Source organism: Thunnus albacares, chromosome 21 (genome assembly GCF_914725855.1).
Source record: "Thunnus albacares chromosome 21, fThuAlb1.1, whole genome shotgun sequence".
NCBI classification, from domain to species: Eukaryota; Metazoa; Chordata; class Actinopteri; order Scombriformes; family Scombridae; genus Thunnus; species Thunnus albacares.
In genome coordinates, this window is record NC_058126.1 from 7,932,079 (window position 1) to 7,952,353 (window position 20,275).

Below are 20,275 nucleotides of genomic sequence, written 5' to 3' on the forward strand. Positions count from 1 at the left end.
TAATAAAAAGATCATATGATGAAATGCTTTTCTTTATCCTTCAGGAGAACAATAAGTCCTGCATAATGATGATTTTTAAAGTGCAAAAACATAAATGGTCATTTAAAGGGTGCAACACAAGGGGGGTGATGGGAAATTTTCAGTAAAACAAGGAACTGGTGTTGAGTACTTTTGGAGTAACGAGCCCCACACTGGGGAGAGGTGGGACCCACACGCACTTTGTGTATTTTATCCAAGACTCTTCGCCTCCCCCGTTGTTGCCTTCACCGGAGGCGTGCAATTACAGCAGCCGGTCTCCAAGAAATAGGTCTGCAATTGCTGGGCAGATGAATTAGTTGGCATTCACTGTCTGTATGGAGGGTAAGTTCAGCACGCAGGGGACACAATGTTGGGGATTTATGGAGTCACGACGCACGACGCAACGCAGTTCGTCATGACCTGAAGTGAATCACGATGGGATTTCTTTAGTGACGTGAAATTTAGGTTAGATGCAATTAGGCACCTTTACAAGAAGCTTCTCATTTAAACCACTTGCCATTCCTTCTTGGTTGGTCCATTTTTGCTTTTGTTTTATTTTGAGTTGAAATGTAGCGCACTTCCATCCAAAAGCAGATATTTCACTGTAGGTTTTTGCTCCCTGAACTTACTCTTGCACTATATTTCCTATGAAGTCAGGAGAGTGGTTGCGCGGTGCGTGGAAGCATTGACTGTGAGTGCGCCGCTGAAGTCAAGTGTGTGCGGATTTCTCTGGGAAGACGCTGCTTCATGCAGCCGAGCTGTGAACCTCTGGACGCCTGCAAAAAAAAAAAAGAAAAGCACCGTGGACGCTTTCTGTGTTATTTTTTTTCGTTATCTCCACGCGCAGCTTGTTTTATTTTTAGGGGCTTCTCTGTAGCATAAAGCGTCTGTCGGATGCACGGCTGGATTTGCAGCAGTCGGAGAGGTCTGGTTAGATTCAGCACCACATCAGCTTCGAACAGCTCCCGGTCGTCGCGTGTGGATGGGCTCTGTCGGTCTCCGTGTCTCCTGCAGCTCCTAACTACCGGCAACAATGGCATCACACGGTTTCTGGTCTCTTGGCGGAGATAATGCTGGGGCCAATACCGGGAGTCAGAGCCCCAGTACGCGTGAGTGGCTTTTTTTTGTCTTCAAACCACCTCTGATGGACCGGGCGCAGCACTAATTCAGTGCATTGTTTCAAGTCAGTGTCCTGTATTTGGTGTAACTGCAACCACATGACAATCCAAACAGGCCTGCTGTGTTTATAGTCGACAAAGCTGCTTTTACTACATTTTTCTTTTTTAGTTTTACCCTGCAGGAGGAAAGAATTTTATCAAAAAAGGTTGTTTTAGGCTACCACAACTTGCATGGTGCTTTTTTGTGCCACCTTAAAGTTGGATTCTGCACCTGAAGCCTGTGTGCTCCTCATCCTTATTTGATTTATCCCCTTCTTCTCTTCCAGCCAGGGCTTGGTGCCAAGCGGCGGCCCAGAAATTATCCGGAGGAATTGGATCGAAATTATGTGGTATGTTGGTTCACAGCGAAGGGAGTGTGGTTGGTGGGGGTGGGGAGGCAAATTGGGCGACGTGCCTGTTATTTCCATCTTTATATTCATGGCCTGGCCTTGTCGACAGAATAACAAAAAATATATCAATGCTATTATTGTGTGTGATGTCCAAAGCGCTGCTCAATGTCGGGGAAGTGGAGAAACCCGCCGAACCGGCCGTCAAGCAGCCGCCACAGACGGCGGCTGAAACCTGCGGCTGCAACAAATCCTGCAACTGCACCAAAGCTGCTGGAGGCTTCTCCGACCTCTATTCAACAGGTACAAAAGCACACAGTAAAGCTGGATTTTTATCACTGTCACCTGATCAGTCAAACCTTGGCCTTGCCTGGAATTGGAAGTGCAAAAACACCAAATATATAAGTTATTTATTAGCGTAAGCGTAGTTACTCTTTTTAAATAAATGGAAACAGCAGACAACATATGAATTAACTGCATTTGACAGCATTCAAATCGACTTTTTCCCCTCCAATAATTATCTTTTAAATGTCTTTTCTTGATGGTATAAGATGATAACAGATGTCGGACATGCATATGAAATAAACCACATTTTAAGGCTTAACATCTACAGGATTGAATAATGTGTGCCGTTCATCATTTGTGCAGTGATGGAGGTCACCTTCAGCAAAATCTCTTGTTTGTGAATCGTTGAGCGTCGTAAAAACACCCTTCAATCATCTGATGTTAAAATAAAAAGAAACACTTTTTTTTTTCGTTTTTTTTTTTTACAGACCTAAAGATTTAATTTTACAGCAGACGTCGATTTGTGGCCCCATTTAAAGGCCTACACCTGTGCATCCTCATGTTGCATTTTTACCCTCAGACACACCTTTTCCAAGTCCGGAAATCTAACTCACAAAATGTCTCCCCACAGACCTGCTACCTGCTATGGACGGTGATACCAAAACAATGACCTTCCTGCAGGAGGTTGTGGATATTTTACTGGCCTACATCGTGGAGTCTTTCGACAGGGAAACGAAAGTTATTGATTTTCATTATCCAAACGAGCTGCTTCAGATGAACAACTGGGAGCTGCAGGAGGAGCCGGCCACTCTGGATGATATCTTGATCAGCTGTCGCGCTACTCTGAAATACGCCATCAAAACAGGTAGAAATTTGGATGTTTATAATGTATAGATAAAATACCTGACTTTAAGAGCATTTTTGTTTACCATGTTAGGAAATATCCCCAGTTTTAAAGCTGCATCTAGTTGGGTTGGGCCTAAATTCTGGCCTGCTGCCTGTCTTTGTGTGAAATTATTTTCTAAATCACAATATTTAATGCTTAAAAATAACACCGAGCTACTACATGTCCTAAACTATAACAAAGCAAATCCTAAAATACTGTAGCAGATGATAAAATGTAGCCTGCTTAAGTTGTTGCGAAATCACTAATTGGCATCATTAAATGTTATTGATTGATATCCTCCAAAAACAATTTTGTAAAGACAGAATAAAACAAAGAAAAACAGAAAACAAAATGTGTTTTTTTTTTATGAAACATCAGCCTGGAAGTTGTCCTGCTTTCCCTCCTCCTGGCCACCAGACCGATAAATGCGGTGACGCAGTAAATCTGGTTCACCAAGTAAGAGAGTAATAGGCTAATAACAAGGCTTCATAGGCCATTATTCTCTCCAGAATGACAGGAGGAAATTTGCAGCAACAATACAGGACAGAATTTAAGCAAAAAATAAATATATAGGTAGATATAGTATAGCCTAGGTATGTATTTATTACAGGACTTAACAATAACAGGTTACATTGCATGATTATAATAGAAAATACATGGAAATTTAAAGTGTGTTTAATTAGACAATCATCTTTTACATGTATTTTTTAAAAGAACATTAACTTCTTCCTGTTTCTTTAAAAACAGCCTGCTATAATTATGGTGTAGTCTGTATTATAAAATTGAGCCTAAATGTGGATAAAATTAATTTTGGTCTGTTTACTCTTCACTTAATTCCAACATGTCACACCAAATGTTTTCACTTTTTCTCAAGATGATTTAAAGCATCATTGCAGCTGCATTTCTAACCTGCAATTAAGAGTTTAGAGGATGACAGTTTGTGGGGGTATTTTTGCACAAACTCAGCATAAACACAAAAAAAAAAAAAAATTCAATTTTCCTGACACCAGATAAAATGTTCCAATTGCAGCCATCTCACACCCTTCCCTCTTCCTTTTCATTCAGCCCACCCCAGGTACTTCAATCAGCTCTCTACAGGATTAGACATGGTTGGACTGGCAGCGGATTGGCTAACATCCACTGCCAACACCAATATGTAAGTATGTGGCCTGCTCCTCGTGATTCTAAATGGTGATAATGATAATGACAATGAATTCCATTTCCGGTCCATCCGTATGCACTCTGCTCTGCGTCTGCACCGGCTGATAGCGGCGTTTTTTTTTCACTCAATCATGGCAAATGAAAAGGGTGAAATGAAAGGCAGACCCCCCCTCCCTCTATTTCCCCCTCTGAACCCCTCCCACCTCTGCCTTTTACCTCTGATCCCCTCGGGGATTCAAGGGGAGAAAATTAGCTCTGAAATTAAATTCAGACTAATCTGAAGCTAATTTTAGTGTGTGTTTTTGGGGTGATAAACTCTGCAAGAGTCAGCCTTGGCAACTGTGAAGTATTGCGGTTTTCAGAATTACTGCATGTAATTTACTCCATGTATTTGAATTAAAAAATACATCAGGAGGCAAATATTGAAAATTGTATTTTTAATGCAGCAGGAGGGATGAAGATGTGAGACTTCTGAACAACAGACAACATATTTTGGTCTATGAAACATAGATGTGGAAAAAGAAATCTTCAAAACTCTATTAACTTGTGTTTAATTTTTGTGAAGATGCTCGTACATTTTGCTCAAAAGCATCTTTTTGCCCCTTTGGGACAGAAGGTGAATCCTGTACAATGTGTGTACAATCAACAATACTTTTACATATTTGATAGAGAAAATATAGTTTTTTATCCTTCAAGAATTTGAAATATTATGTGTTGTATGTACTTCTGCAAGAGATATAAATTACAACTCTAAATATGTGCCCAAACTACAAACCAAACTGCAGGGGAAAAATGTCCAGCTATTTTTCGGAGATGAGTCATGGCGCATTTTTGTCAGCTTTCCCTCTGGGCACCTGGCATCATATTTGTGTAACCCGCACCATGTGATGTCCCTTGTGTAACACAGGTTCACCTATGAGGTGGCGCCTGTCTTTGTGCTGCTCGAATACGTCAGTCTGAAGAAGATGAGGGAGATCATTGGCTGGCCGGATGGAAGAGGAGATGGCATTTTCTCTCCTGGTATGTCAGGCGACGACAATCCCGCCACCCCTCTGTTTCACAGGAAAATGGAACTGCCTGTGTATGTGTCTGAACTGTAATGTGTCAATTTGCATCTTGATGATATAAATGGAACTTGGTTCAAAGCCAATTAGCATAAAATCATTTTCCTTTTTCCAGCTTAAGCCTCCCCTCCATCACCCCCCCCCCCCCCCCCCCCCCCCCAATCGTTAATTTCTCCTTGCATTCGTGGTTGTCACATGATGAGGAGCATTCATTGGAGAATTTAATGAAAGACTTTGATTGGCTCTGACATTGTGGACAGTGAGCTGTGGTTTTGGATGCAGTGTCATCTCTCGATACGCTCTTGACACGCTGTAAACAAAGAATTTTAGTTGTTGTTGCTGTTTCTTCATTTTAAACGTGCAAGGACATTTTTAAAGTCTGTTACGCTTTGCGTCAGTTAGAAACCTTGCATCACTCCCATGCTATTTGCTAGTTAAGGCTGTGATGTGGGCTGACACTGACTGGCTATAAATCACTGTCTGTCCTCTAGGTGGTGCTATTTCTAATATGTATGCCATGTTGCTGGCCCGCTTCAAGATGTTCCCTGAAGTGAAGGAGAAAGGAATGTCATCTGTTCCCAGACTGGTGGCCTTCACATCCGAACATGTAGGCATCGACGCTTCAGTAGATGTTTTACCAGCGTTGTCAATATGTGTCTGGTCGGATCGAATGAGTGTGAACATTTTTAAGAAATCAAATGACCTTTTTGTCTTGTTCACTAGCTCTTGCTCTGCTAGATGTGTGTTTTTAAAACTTTCACACCATCAATGCTGATATAAAGCTGACATTATGTGTGTCAGACACTGAAGGACACAAGGTGACTGGTGTGTCTGTCACATTATGTGTCCCCTCTTCCATCTTTAAAGGACATTTGAAAGATGCTGAGAGCAAAAGCCATTACATAACACACAAATCATTCACTATGTGAGCTTGTAGAAGCAAAGAAGTTCATTTCTTTGCAATATTTCCAGATTATTTTTCCTCCTGTGACCCGATTATGTGATGTTTCAGAGCCATTTCTCAATCAAGAAAGGCGCGGCCGCTCTTGGCATCGGGACAGAGAGTGTCATCTGCATCAAAGCAGATGAAAGGTACTGTCAGTTTCTCATTGACATCTTAAAGGAAAATATGATGTTAGTATATTAACACACAACTCAAGAAGCAACTAAAACTTGTTTTTTTTCCCTCTGTAGTGGTAAAATGATCCCAGCTGACCTTGAGAGGAGAATACTGGAGGCGAAACAGAAGGTAATTTGATACACATTCATAACACTGCTATAAATAGACTAAATATTACTTCATACAGCACTGACTATTATGGTATTCAGTCGACTGAAACCACAGTGCTGATGAGGGAAATTTGGAAACATATTGGCATTGTTATAACTTCATCAGTAGGTGCCTTGTTTACAATATTTTTGTCTTTGTTCCTGTGCAGGGTTTCGTACCTTTCTTTGTAAGTGCAACTGCAGGAACAACAGTGTACGGAGCCTTTGACCCTCTCATCGCCATCTCTGACATCTGCAAAAAGTACAACATCTGGATGCATGTGGACGTGAGTTAAACAAACTGACAATCTGCTTTAAATCTAAACTGAAGATTTTGAAAGAAATGTGCACAAACACCTCCTGTTGCTTAATTTAAAACACTGTTATTACCTCAAACGCTCACAATGCACAATATCTCTCCATAGGAGGGATTTTAGTGAGGGGAAGATATAGAAATCCAGAGCTCACTAGTGAGTTTGACAAATCTATTATGTCTGTCTTGCCGCTGCTTTCGTTTGACCTAGATAGACGCTGGCCATTTCCTATCTAACACTGGAGATTAGAAAAACTGGAACAGAGGCTGTAAATCATCTCCTCCCCTGACTTTGCCATCATGGACCCTCTCACTGAAAGAACTCTATCTATTAATGAAGGTGATTTAGTCCTGACAGGGGGACACCTCTATTAAGAGACATAAATGGCCTTGTCTATCATTCCTCAACTAGCCAAGATGAAAAAAAAAACACACACACATCCTGCTTTAGAGTGTTGTGGCACCTGCTGCTTTTGTGGATGCAGCTCCTCATGTGGTCTTTTTTAACCGTTATGTAAACATTATAAGGCTGGAAAATCTGGACATGCTTGCAAAAACATCCACACAAGCTGCTGACATTAGGACCTATTTTGAATACTAATATATAAAGTGATGATTCTGATGTAAGCAGATCATTAATATCCTTCCAATAAGGATTTTCCCAAGTCCTCTGATCAATGTAGACCATTATGCAATACTGAAATTACTCAATAAAACCCAGACAAAAATATTTTCAGGATTACAGCTCTTTAGGAAGATTGACCTGCCATGTAGTAGTTATTCAGCTGGTAGAGGCAGGAAGACATAAGCCTCTGACTGAGAAAGTTGCAGAATCATTAGAGCAATTAAAAGAATAGATCAAATGTGTACAAGTGGAAAGAAAGCTTCTCTGCAAGTTTATTGAGAGAGCTTCCAACACATTTGATATTGAGCAATATAAGCTTATTGTAGATACTGTATATTGGTAATAGTGTATACGTTGGCTGAAAAATAAGAAACATTACATCTTCCACTGACTGAGGTTTATTTTCTCTTCTACAAAATGTCCTTTACAAAACAACATCCTATCAGAATGTGACATAATTACTGGACTTTTTAGGATCCCCTCCAGACATGTTGTATGATATATATAAAAATACTCTTTGCTTTGAATAATAATATGTGTCTAATATGTTAATTACCTCATTAAAAACCTAAAACTTCCATCTATTCCTCCCTCAATGAAAAACACAGAATCTATGAATAATGATGAAATATTGAAATATTGTTAATTTCAGGAGTGTAACTACTGGACACAAGATGTCTCCTACTTCACTGTAAAGTCCATTCTTAGTATATATGCACTGGAGGCTTCAAGTTTTCACATCACACTGGACCACGATTAGCCTCCAAATTAGTTGTGATGTCACAAATCCCCTTTAACTCAGATTTTTAAGGAGAACAGAGAAATCCCCCCCCCCCCCCCCCCACCCACAGCAGATGAATGTGAAAACACTGCACATATATCATGCTCTGAAGTGAAGCTCAAACATTCAAGTGAAGTAAAAATATGCAAAACACAGACTTTAAAATCTCAAATCGATACCGGTATCAACACTCAAAATGCTGCATCGGTCAAGCTACACTTACCAGAACTTCAAGGATTTATTATTGCACTTTCATCAAGGTTGGGAAACTTGCAGGAAACAAAGAGGCCAAATATTCTGACACTTGGATCCTACACTTCCCATAATGCAACTCCGTAGCATCTATTGTTAGATGCTGCCCATGTCTTTCAAACTCCACACATTATACAATTGTTGTCACAGGCTGTGTGGGATTTTCTACGACTTGTGGAGATGTGTGATTAACTGTCTGTCTCTTCCGTCAGGGTGCGTGGGGAGGAAGTCTCCTCATGTCCAGGAGACACAGATGGAAGCTGGACGGCGTTGAGAGGCAAGTGACTTTGTTTCTGGTTGAACTAGTATGTATTAGAAGTTAACGAGCATTTTAAGTAATGATGCATGATGATTGATCGTGTTACTGCAGGGCCAATTCAGTAACATGGAACCCACACAAGATGATGTCAGTTCCTCTGCAGTGTTCTGCCCTGCTGGTCCGAGAGGAGGTATGCTCCGTCCTTCATCATTCTTGGTTTCATTTAGTCATAATTCTGTAGAACATATGAACATTCCCGGATCTCATCTGTCAACAGGGTCTGATGCAGAACTGCAACCAGATGCATGCCTGCTACCTCTTCCAGCAGGACAAACACTATGACCTTTCCTACGACACTGGAGACAAAGCCCTGCAGTGTGGACGCCATGTGGACATCTTCAAGCTATGGCTCATGTGGAGAGCCAAGGTAGGGCTGTAGCTGACATGTGTAGTTGCTCTGTTTGCTTGTTTTTGCACGCAGACCTTTGAAAAGCAGATATATTATTTAGTAGGTAGTAGGGAAAGTTAAGTTTAAAGGGGACATATGATGCTTTTTGTGATTTTCTGTTATTTTTATATTGTTATGTCGGATTTCAGTATTAAACATGGTCAAAGGTCCAAAACTTAAAACTTATGTTGCTAACGTTGTTCCACAGGTTGTTTACATTGTCCATAAAACCTACATTACAACTATTTAATTACTTGAAACCAATGTTGTTGTTTTTTTTATCTTTCAATCAAAGCAGTATCAGTTCACTTGAAACAATGTAGCATACTTCATGTGACTTAAAAATAGTACAAAAAGTACAGCCAATTATTCAAGTCTTAGATAATTAAGCTCATATACAGTAGATTCTCTTATACTTCTTTTGTTCTTTTTTTTTTTGTTTTGGTGCTAACGTCTTCTATTAACTTTTAACTCATTTTTTCAACATTATATACACATGACGGATGTATAAGTGCCAATATACTGAATTAAATTCAAATTTGTGACATTTTTATCCAATTTGCAGAAAAATATGATTTGTTTCTGTCTCTTCTTGTTTCCTCAATTGTCAAAATATCCTGAGTTTTACAATAATCACATATTATACATTTGTCAGAGTTTTTTTTTTTGAACTAACAGATTCAAATCTTTTTTCTTTTTTTTTCGGCAGGGCACCATTGGGTTTGAGGCTCAGATTGACAAGTGTCTGGAGTTGTCGGAGTACCTGTACAACAAGATCAAAGACAGAGAAGGCTACGAGATGGTCTTTGATGGGAAAGTATGTTCGCATTTAACTTCCACTCTCCACAAGGCCAATTCACCCCACATAATTAGAGAAAAGTAGCTAACATCAGTCTATGTCACCCCTCTTACCTCAGTGTATTCAGAATCATTATGGATGACTTGATTGGCGCGCAGTGTGCTCTTGTTTTGTGTTGGATGAATGCCATTTTTACCTCTAGCTGCTAGTATAATGTGCTGCTATTATGTTTAATGAATAGCATAACGGCCTGTAATTGCTCATATGCATATGAATAGCATGGTGTCTGACATATCCTCTACTAAGCAAAACTACAACAACAAAAGCATATGTGGGTATGATGGGGTTACTAAGCTGAAAACTCTTTTATAAAAGGAGCGTTTGGACACCCAGAGTAATTTATAGTGAAAGCTCTTTAATGTTTCAAGGCTTATTGTTTTCCTGCTGGGCCCCAAAAGGCTAAGAGCATCATAACCCAGAGGGGGCGATGGGAAAAAGCCAAGTCCTCTGGGCACTGGCCCAGGTGTTCACTTGTCTGCACCTCCCATTGCGCCATTACATCCATCTGATGTTGAATATACTACCGCCGAATCAGCCCGACTGTATAAATGAGGCTGTATGGATGATGTGCATGGCTAGTCAGCTGTTGGTAATGAATGCTTTCAGGCAGGCAGGCCACTCTAACAGGACTTCAGATGCCAAAAAATAGAGCTGTAAGGGGCTTTCATACATACAGAAAATATCTTGGAAGAAGGCAGGCTACCTGTCTAATGCTGGCCACACCTAATGGATTTTCCTTTTGAGATGTGAATTGCTATTTTCTAACAGAATTCACTGTCGCTCAGTGAAATAGATGGGCTACAGTTACCTCAGCACTTTTTATTTTGAGATATCTGGAGGATTTCATGGATGACTAGCAAACTCTGCACCATGGCTGTATTTACATGTACATGTATTATTGTTGTAGATATGTGTATGTATAATGCACAGTGTGTTTTCAAAGAGGACGTGTGTGTGTGTGTGTAAGGCTGCAATGTGTGTTGTGTGATTTATCAAATGTGTGTAAATCAATATCATATTAATAATATTGATATATGTATATTCATATTCCTGTTTTCTCCATCTTGAACAACACATTTTACGATGTAAACACAAGGGACAGTGATGGAAATAAGTGCAGAACTTAATCATTATGTCCCTGATGAAGTCAGATATGTTGTATCTTTTAAATATATTAGAATTAACCAAACAAAACAAACCACATGTCATTTATATTACATTTATATCCTGATGTTGATATATCGCAATATAGCAAATATATGCAAAATCACATATATTAATGTAATTGAGGTAAGTAGCTATGAAATGTGTTCCTCTTTTATGTATATTTCAACATGAAACCCTTCATATACGGAAAATACAAGCTTAATTTATAATTTTTATGCTGTATGTATTTTACCTACAGCTAATTTTGTTAATTCTAATATGCATAAAGCCATTATAGTCACTCTGAATAGACTTTTTATGTGGTTATGCCATCTTTAAAATAGGTTTTTGCTTGTAGAATATTGAGACAATCCCGTACAAAATTGGTGAAAAGATGTCTGCCGCAGTGTCTTTTTGATACAACCACTGGTGGGCACCAAAGATAGTTATTTTCAATGCATAATGGCTTTACTTTGGACAAAAGAAATGTATAAAGCAATAACATGATATTATATCATCATGATATAATTACTGCCTCTACTAATAATAATGAAATATTTCCCAGTCCTGTGTGGTTTCGCTTTTGTGTCAGTTTATTCTTCTCATCTCTTGACAACTGTGTTTTCCCACAGCCTCAGCACACCAACGTCTGCTTCTGGTACCTCCCTCCTGGGATACGCTACATGGAGGACAAAGAGGAGAGAAAGAAACATTTGCACAAGGTGGGTGAGCGGAGATAAGAAGCCTGAATGTAGTATCTACCCAAAACACCCTTCACGGCACCTCTCATGAGCCTGTAATTCCTATCCAACTTGACCATCAAACGTCCTCCTCGTTAGGGACAACATGGAGGTCCACTTATAGTCAGGATTTAAAGAATACTTTGCCATATGTTCATGAGAAATTGTTTGTAAAAAGGACAATGTCACAGAGGAAAGGTGTCACAGGCCAGACTTAGAGGGAGTGAGACTATTCAGTTAGCTAAAGTGACGGCCGTTCAGAGGAGCCCACAGCAGCGGGGGCCTAATAATTGACAATTAGGACAAACAGATGGTGTACATGCCAGCCATACAAAGAGCTCTCCCTTCTCTCTTTCTCTGTAAAACCATCCTCCATAAATCGATACCACCTTTGTCAAAGTTCATCCAATGGAGAGGTTTCCTTTTGTTTTACACACTTTGATTGAAAAATCACTGCAGACATGCTTCACTGGACTAAGTGTTTGGCCAGCTTTCTCTTTTCCACAGACTCTCGATGCTGAAATTGAGGGATGATGTAATGCTGCCTGAGAAAAAAAAAAAAGCTCAAACTGAAGGAGCTTTCATCAATTTCCACGTGCGCTGCCTTAATGACTGCTCCTAGAAGACAGGAAATGTCAAAATACTGACAGAAATCTCCAGCTGCTGATTTATAGTTTAAAGAAACTGTATGTTTGCCAACTGCAACAGGACACCTGCAAGAGATTTAGAAGGAATTGAATGCTAGCCATAGCATTGTAACCTCTGTATAAGCGTCTATCCATACAGTATAAATCTTAACCAAACTAGTGCCTTGAGTTTTAAAAATATGTTCTAATTTTTCAACTTAATACCCACACATGTATTAAAATTCTTGCTAGATTATGCAGGACCTCAAGGTTATTTGAGCCACAGTTAACCTAAGCTCTTAAGCTGAATCTGCAACGAATTGTCGTCTCACGTTACTGAATCTCATGTGCATATCCTTAACATGATTATGGGTCACAATGATGATGTAAGTATGGTAAATTACTGCAACAAGCATTGGCCCTAAAATGATATTCCAGAGACAGGAATATTTTGAGATGTTTTTCCTCGCTGAAAATGTCTTGGTGTTGTTCAAAACACAGAGTGTGAGTTTCAAACTTGTAATTGAATCTGCCACAGCTCATCACAGCACAGAATCCACACTGCCGTCGAGACTCGGCTGAGCACAAAATAAATGACTGTCGCTGCTTTACTCTCGGAGATAACCTCTAAACTTGGCAGTGGCAGTCAGAGTGCTGAGCACGCTGACGCTGGTGTCAGATTTAGTTGTCAGACTGGTGGGAGATAATGGACTACATGGGCCGGGATCGGAGTAATCTGAGGGAAGAATTAATTTAGTTGCTAAAAAACAAAATATAGTGACGTGATCAGACACTTTTCTAAAAGTATGGTCGCAAAATGTTTTGAAAAAGAGCTACTCAACAAGGAGACAATAATGAAGTGGTCATTTTTGATCATTTCTCCCACTCAGTGACTCACTCACTATGTCACACAAATATATACAGGAAATTGGATGCAATCCCTCCAAATATGGTCATGTTGTCAAACCTACTGTTCATTTTCTTTAGTTTAAAGCAGAGAGAAAATTCTCATTTTGCTACGTATTTTTGTATTTAGTTTTTTTAGGTTTATACGACCCAATTCTGATAACCCACGGTTTGTAGTAACATAGATTTACAACATGCTACACAGCATAAATGAATAATTGCTTATTTCTGTTTGGTCAAATTATAATCCAAAAGAACAGCACTGCAGTTTGTTTGAAAGAAGGACAAAATTCACATTATTTCAAGGCCTTTCAGATTGATTATTTATTGAGTTGTATTGTTTATTGTTTCCACCTATAACTGTTTGTATAAGGAAAAATATTTAGCAGTCATCTGCTGGTAGATCAAGAACTTTTCTGGGTGCAAGGACAGATTTAAGAGCAATCTAGCATCACATTTAAGCAGAACTACAAGCATAAAACAGGGTTTTTAGTGCACAGTCACGAGTTCAGTTCTCAAAGCCAAATCTGAGACGCACAGTGTTGGAGGTTGCAAGCAAAGTAAGTGCTGTTACACCCTCAAATTAAGAAACACAGCTCCTTTTGTGGGTTGTAATAGGCTCCCAATTATGACTCTAAAATGCTCTCAAAAGTTGTTTTCCACTTACCTGCAAGCTCATTTCATCATTAATTTGTTTTGTGCCTTTTAAACTGCCATTCTCACTTGCCCAAATGAACAAAACTAATGGAGTGATATAATTTATCTCTGTTCTTCCTCTGAACTCCCATTATTTCATGCTGTATGTACTGAATGTTGCCAGGTGGCCCCGGTGATAAAGGCCAGGATGATGGAGTACGGGACAACCATGGTCAGCTACCAACCGCAAGGGGACAAGGTCAACTTTTTCCGCATGGTGATCTCAAATCCCGCCGCTACCTTCGAGGACATCGACTTTCTTATTGAGGAGATTGAACGACTCGGCCAAGACCTATAAGACTCATCTCACCAAATCCTCCTGTACTTTTCCCCCTTGACGGATGAATTGTTTGTCGTGAATGTACTGGTAAACATTTTCTTTTCTCTCTCTTTCCTCCAAAGTCACATATTTAAGAGTATATTTGAGAAAAAAGATCTACAGATATATCTATATATTATGTATTGTAGCTTTTGCTGTGGACTACCTCGGTCCAAAGCTATGTAAAAGTGCTTCTGTCTGCCTTTCCTATAGTGTAGTAGCTCCCAAAGTAGTGTAAGTGATGTAACTTTATATGTACTTTTTTGTGATATGAAATGCTTGTGCAATAGGTCAATGAGGAAGAGTTTATTTTTCAATCATTTCTCATTTGCCGAATATGTTGTTAAGTGCCAAATGTGGCTGTGTTCTATTGTAACTTACACTTTAAACTTCTGGTTTAAAACAAAAAAAAGCACTTCACCTTACCTCAGCTTAATCAACTGCCTTTACATCTGCGCTTAGTACTTCAAGCAGTGATTTTTGGACAAAATTCTCTCGACTGGTGACGTATAGCAGTATCCCCGTAGATTTGGAAATATTGACAAGAAAAGTAGGTGAGGAAAAGTTGATTTCGAGGACTTTATTGTGGATTTCCATCAACATTACACAACAAAGCATTTATGAAAGCATGTCTGTCCATTTTGCATCACCTTATGCTCTTTGAAAAGATGGTTTTGCAGCTTATGAAGCTAATTTACTGTAGTTGCTTATTACTTCTAACACTGTTTACTGTTTTTAGACATGATTCTTTCCAATGTATTTATGGTGGTGAAGGCTTGTTAAACCCATTTTTTTTATGTCACCAGCTACACGCACACATCAAAAGTTATAATCCTTAAGATTTTCAATATAGAATGGCCAACATACTTTCAGCAATAGCCATTCAATCACTTTGCTCTGTGTAACTTCCTGTCTATACAGTAGTTTTCATTTTTACTTGCCCTGTGCACAATTCCTGCGTAGGATTTCTCAGGAAATGATGCACACACACACTAGACATGATGCAGAAAACTAAAGGTGGTGCATGCATGCATCTCACCTGATGCACAAGGAAAAGTTTGATCAGTTCAGTATGCCTGACGAAATTGTTGACTGCCTTCTTTAGTCACAATGTGACATGATAAATCCTAGTTTTTTTGGATTTTTTGTTTTGTTTTTGCTGTAAACAGATATAAGTTAACCTATTTCTTTTGCAACTTTTGTTTCTGGGAAAATGTTGTTTTGGGCCAGTGGGTGTTGTATAACCTGCAATTCCAACTACATCAAAACCTAGTGAACAGAGCATAGACTATATATAAAGATGGAAGTAGAAAGGTGTGACGTCACCCACTGGTTTGCATAGGAGCTGGTTTGAAGCCATCTTTTCCCGTTGGGGCCAGGACCTTCCAAATAAGGAGTGCAGGGTGTTGCCTTTAATGCTCTGGAAACACACCCCACTACCTCGGACCGAAGTGAACGCTAGCTTACCGGGAACACCAAGTGGTGCACACTCAGGTTAATGTTAGCTACTTTAGCTAAATTGTACTAACAGGGCAGGTGTCTAAATCAAGTAACATTAACTTACTGAAATACTGTGACAGTAGTCTGACTCATTGTGAGTCCCAGAGTGAGGAGAGCAGCAGGTAAGCGAACTGTCAATCACAGCTGTCAATCAACGACCACACGACAGACATCAAAGCTACTATAAGTCTTCAAATCTTATTAACGGAGCAATAATTTCCAAAATGGCCACCAGCACACTTATTAGAGGGTCCAAATTTAGCGATTGAGACCATAATGACTTCTTGGAAAAAAATAATTGACTTAGTGTTTCTCGAGATAAGTGATAGTGGTCGCTGCTTAGAATGGAGCTTGTGTGAACGGTATTTTAATAAGCAGTTGTTATTACCACCAGTAGCCACAGGTGTCGCCAAATCAACTGGGACTGAAATCTTAAGGAATATAACTTTAAAGATGTTAACCTCTCATCTACAGTACCATGCTGAGAGAGGTTGTTGTCAGATGTATTTTTTGGATGAGCACTTAATGGGGATCTTAAGGAGGTGGGAATGGTGCAATAACAGTGATTTGTTTGAATATAGGAATCTCATCAGATTTGCAGCCACTGTATACCTGACATCACTTGCACTAAATCATCTAGGGAGAAGAAAAGGAGCATCCCTTAGCATTGCAACTGAGATTTCTTCTTTATTCATTCACAAGCAATATTTGAATATGGGTCCAATCCATACACCCAGCAAAATATCAAAAGAAACAGTGATTTTGAATTGTACGATAGTTAACGATAAAGTTTCCAGACCAAATGCACAGTAGTCAGCAAAAAAGTTAAAATAAAAACAAACATGCTTACTGTAGGCGGGTTAGTTGATGGAATGTGAACCCCGACTTACCAAGCAGAGGTTCGGTAGCATTTTCATTAGAACAAGTTAGAAAAGCACAATTTGCTCAACATGGTCGGTCAGTGTACAATCACTTTTGATCATAGATTGTAAATAGTATTTCAAGATGTCCTAAGTACATATCTTTGTGTATACATACGTGTATATAAGACATATAACCAGAGACTATTTGTGAGGTAAAGTTATTCATATTTTCTCTATCTCCGGTATAGATTACCTGTATTTTCATCATGTTAGTCTAAAAGGCTTTTTTCCTGTGTGTATGTACTGTATGTATGTCAGATACTTGACCTGGTTTGTGATTCTTCTAGCTATTTCAAAGAAAACGTGTTTTCGGGGACTGGCTTTGAAGAAACGGACAGACTTCACCTTGAAACACTTACGAGTCTTACTCAGAGACGTGAGACTCCCAGTGTTTGGATTTTAAATTAATATGCAAAGCCATTTTGAACTCTGAAGCCCTCTGTTTTTTGTGCACATGTGATACTTGGCGGTATGTTATTAGTGTGTTTGTAACGTGTTGCCTTAGTATAAATTTGCCAGTATTGTCTAGTTTTCCTCTTAACGGGGAGGTTGTGCACTTTAGAGTATACACGTGACCTAACAACGTGCAATGTCCAATGGTTGTTCATAAGTTGATGTGAAAAAAATGTACTCAAAAATGTAACTTAAGCTCTTAGGTCTGAATGTGTCCTGAATCGAGGGCCTGTTGGAAATGAAAGCATTTCATTTTTTGCAGCTTGTCAGTCATTTTTTGCAGTTTGCAGTTTTTGCCATTATAAAGCTTCTTCTTTTACTGTCTTACATCCCAACAGAGCATTTAAAAAGATGTTTAAAAGCTTCATAGATTTATTGGTCCTTTCTCTGTTCCTTTCCGAAGTAAAACTGACGTACACACTGTGACACAGACAACATCAGATTTATAACAGGACAACAAAGGAATCTCACTGTGGTAGTCTTGGAAAGCCAGACATTTTGTTTCTCTTGCTGCTGCTGCTAGACTCGCTTCCTTTGCACGTGCATGCGATGCCTTGCCTATCCTGCTTGTTTGATGTACAGTCTCCTATATATCTATTTATATATATATATACATACATATATACAGTATGTGTAGCTCCTGTAATTAGCTTTAGTGTCCGATGTACTGTATAGCTTAGCCTGTAGAATAGTGCACTGTCGCTCTAGCCTTTACATGTGATCTCTGTGTCTTGGGCTTCCTGTAAAGTTTCTCTGTGCCGCAAGCATGCTAACCTTCGCCTAGCATTGTATTCCTCTCCGCGCTTGATCCGACTATCTCTATCCTCTGTCTTTCTCTTCTGCTTGAAGACTGTCGCAGCTCAGAACGTAGAGTATTATATCTATATGTGTAGTCCCTCAGCATGTCTTTACTCAAAGCTTTTCTCTCTGCTCTGCACCTGTACGACCTTTCTATCTTTCTCTTCTGCTTCGCCCTCTGGTAGCAGTGACAACGTATCCTTGCGCTTTCCTCTTAACGTTTCTCGGCTACCCGCTGTCGTTCTGTTTGTGCGTCTGAGACAGTATGTTGACTCGTGTCATGGTGCCATAACGTCACAGTTTCTGATTTTGTTTTCCCAAATGGTAAAAGCTTATTTTCTGAGGCCCTTGACTCTATGGGATGTATGAGAATTAATAGGATTTGGATTTGACCGTCCAAAAACTCTTATTAGCCTTTAACAAAGAAGTAAAGAAAAACTCTGGTTTCTTGCTTACAGGAAATATTGTTTGTTTATGAGAACTAATAAAATGTTAGTACTCAGAGTGCAGTTCATTTTCACTAAATATGGTGCAATTTTGAATCATATATTCTGCAAACTGCTGTGCTAGCTTCTCTCAAACATTCATTTGTCCTGAACTAAATGTTACTCTTAAATAAAAATATAAATAAATATTGTCAAAACAGATAATTTTGAATCTGCATTTTTCTTGTGTTTTGCTTTTCTTTTTTTTTTTGCTTTAAAACATATAATACCATTTTACCCACTTTTATTACGCTCCATTTTGTAGGCAAAAAATCAGCTTATACATAATTTCTGCCTCTGATAAAACACAGTGGTACTTCAACAGAAAAAGTTCAAATTTTTACATAAACTGATGAGAGAGTCCTTGAGCACTATAAAGTGGCATTTTCACAACACTACAATGTCATTTGGTGCTGGTGCTACATTGTTCATGTTTATGTAATCTTTCTCTGACCTCTGAGATCATAGTTTTAGTGCCTCTCAAATAGTACTGTAGATTGATGATGTTAGTCACAATGCAGCACAGCAGCATGGAGAGAGGGTTTGTTATCATTGCCTATAGCAAAGTTTCAAGACACAGTGTGTCCAAAGTGAGTGCAATCAAATACAATAACCTTGAGGACATAACAATGCACTCCAGAGAAAAGTAAAGCAGTTTCAATTTACATACATATGCATATACTGATACAAACAAGCAGTTAGTGATAATAATAATTGTAAAAAATAACATTTCTCATGACACTCCTATGATGTGATTTGTGGGCAACATCACCAGTAGGTTGCTATCTTCTCTCTAGATGGCACTGCTACCTCACAATTTGGTCATGGAGGAGCATCAGGGAGTGTATTTTTACCTTGCCTCAAAAGGCATGCATTGCAAATGTTCTTGGAATTTCTGGCAAATAAAAACGATTTTCCATTATTGTCTCAATGAGTTGTTATTTTTACGTGCTCTTCTCAATCATTTATGATTACGGCAGTCCAAATGACAGAAGAAAACCCAAACTTTGTAAAAGGTTATCAGATGGTTTACCTCATCTTCCCTCTCGTACACAGATGAAAATAGATAAAGAGGAAACTGTCACATGTGAATAATCATAGTCTGTCTTTGACAAAGACTAGACCCACAACCAGACAGAGATTACCCTAATTGTTTATTTAAATGACATAAAGGCCCTGATGATAAAAAAGTGAGATATGTTTTAAACAAAACATCTGTGGAGCACACTATCAGCTGACTTCCAGGTGCTCAGAGGAAACGGATGGTTTAACATTACAAATATGATGCATCACCACTCAGCTAGACCACTCATTTAACTGTTTCCAGCCAACAATTTGAGTGTGTTTGCATGATGAGGCCCAGGATAGTTCAATAAAGGCATTGATCAGTCTCCAACAGAGATTATACAATAAGATGAAAACTGGTTATTGTCTCACTGCTGAACCTTCTGTTGACATTACTTTAGCATGTAATCTGGCTGACATCTGTAACTAATGTTCTTCCTGTTTAGCTACACTGTGGGTTGGTTATAGCTAACATTTTACAATGTGATACTGTGTACCTTGCCAACAGCTAAGTGGATATTTAAACATCTGGGACACAAGTTTTTTTTTTAAATACACATGTTCTCTTGTTTAGTTTCCAAGTCGATGAGATGAGCCATCAATTCCTTTTAGTAAATATGCAGAGAAAAAAATAAATGTTATTTCTTCACAATCATGGAAGATCTGCAATATAATTAAAGTATATGGCTGGCGATGTTTAAAATATTTTTCTTATTGTCAACAAATCACATGTGCAGAGTCAAACCAATAATGAATTGATCTTCTTATAAGTATTGTGTACACTGTAAAAAAAAAAAAATCATAAAAAAATGGTAAAAAGTCCGGCAGCAAAAGTTGCCAAACACTGTCAAATAACAGTAAAAACCCTTTAGTTATTCTACAGAGATTTATTTT

General features: G+C 38.9%; 1 protein-coding gene and 1 long non-coding RNA gene across 2 annotated transcripts; both read left to right on the top strand.

Moving 5' to 3' along the window:
- Positions 1–282: 282 nt before the first annotated feature.
- gad2 (glutamate decarboxylase 2) lies at positions 283–15,859 on the top strand. Its single transcript, XM_044340345.1, has 16 exons — positions 283–1,127; positions 1,463–1,525; positions 1,682–1,825; positions 2,439–2,672; positions 3,759–3,849; positions 4,762–4,874; positions 5,410–5,525; positions 5,931–6,010; positions 6,113–6,167; positions 6,358–6,474; positions 8,371–8,435; positions 8,529–8,607; positions 8,695–8,844; positions 9,575–9,682; positions 11,503–11,592; positions 13,963–15,859. The coding sequence occupies exons 1-16, from the start codon at positions 1,052–1,054 to the stop codon at positions 14,134–14,136; spliced, it is 1,755 nt and encodes a 584-aa protein (XP_044196280.1). The 5' UTR covers positions 283–1,051; the 3' UTR covers positions 14,137–15,859.
- A 3-nt stretch (positions 15,860–15,862) lies between these two features.
- Positions 15,863–18,478, top strand: LOC122972925. Its single transcript, XR_006399878.1, has 2 exons — positions 15,863–16,941; positions 16,998–18,478. It is a non-coding gene; the product is annotated as an uncharacterized LOC122972925 (long non-coding RNA).
- The last annotated feature ends 1,797 nt before the right edge of the window (positions 18,479–20,275 follow it).

Coding starts and splice junctions, on each gene's coding strand:
- gad2 (XM_044340345.1), top strand. CDS start 1,052: ATGGCATCACACGGTTTCTGGTCTCTTGGCGGAGATAATGCTGGGGCC. Junction 5,526..5,930: donor TGGCCTTCACATCCGAACAT/GTAGGCATCGAC, acceptor GTGATGTTTCAG/AGCCATTTCTCAATCAAGAA. Junction 8,845..9,574: donor GGCTCATGTGGAGAGCCAAG/GTAGGGCTGTAG, acceptor TTTTTTCGGCAG/GGCACCATTGGGTTTGAGGC.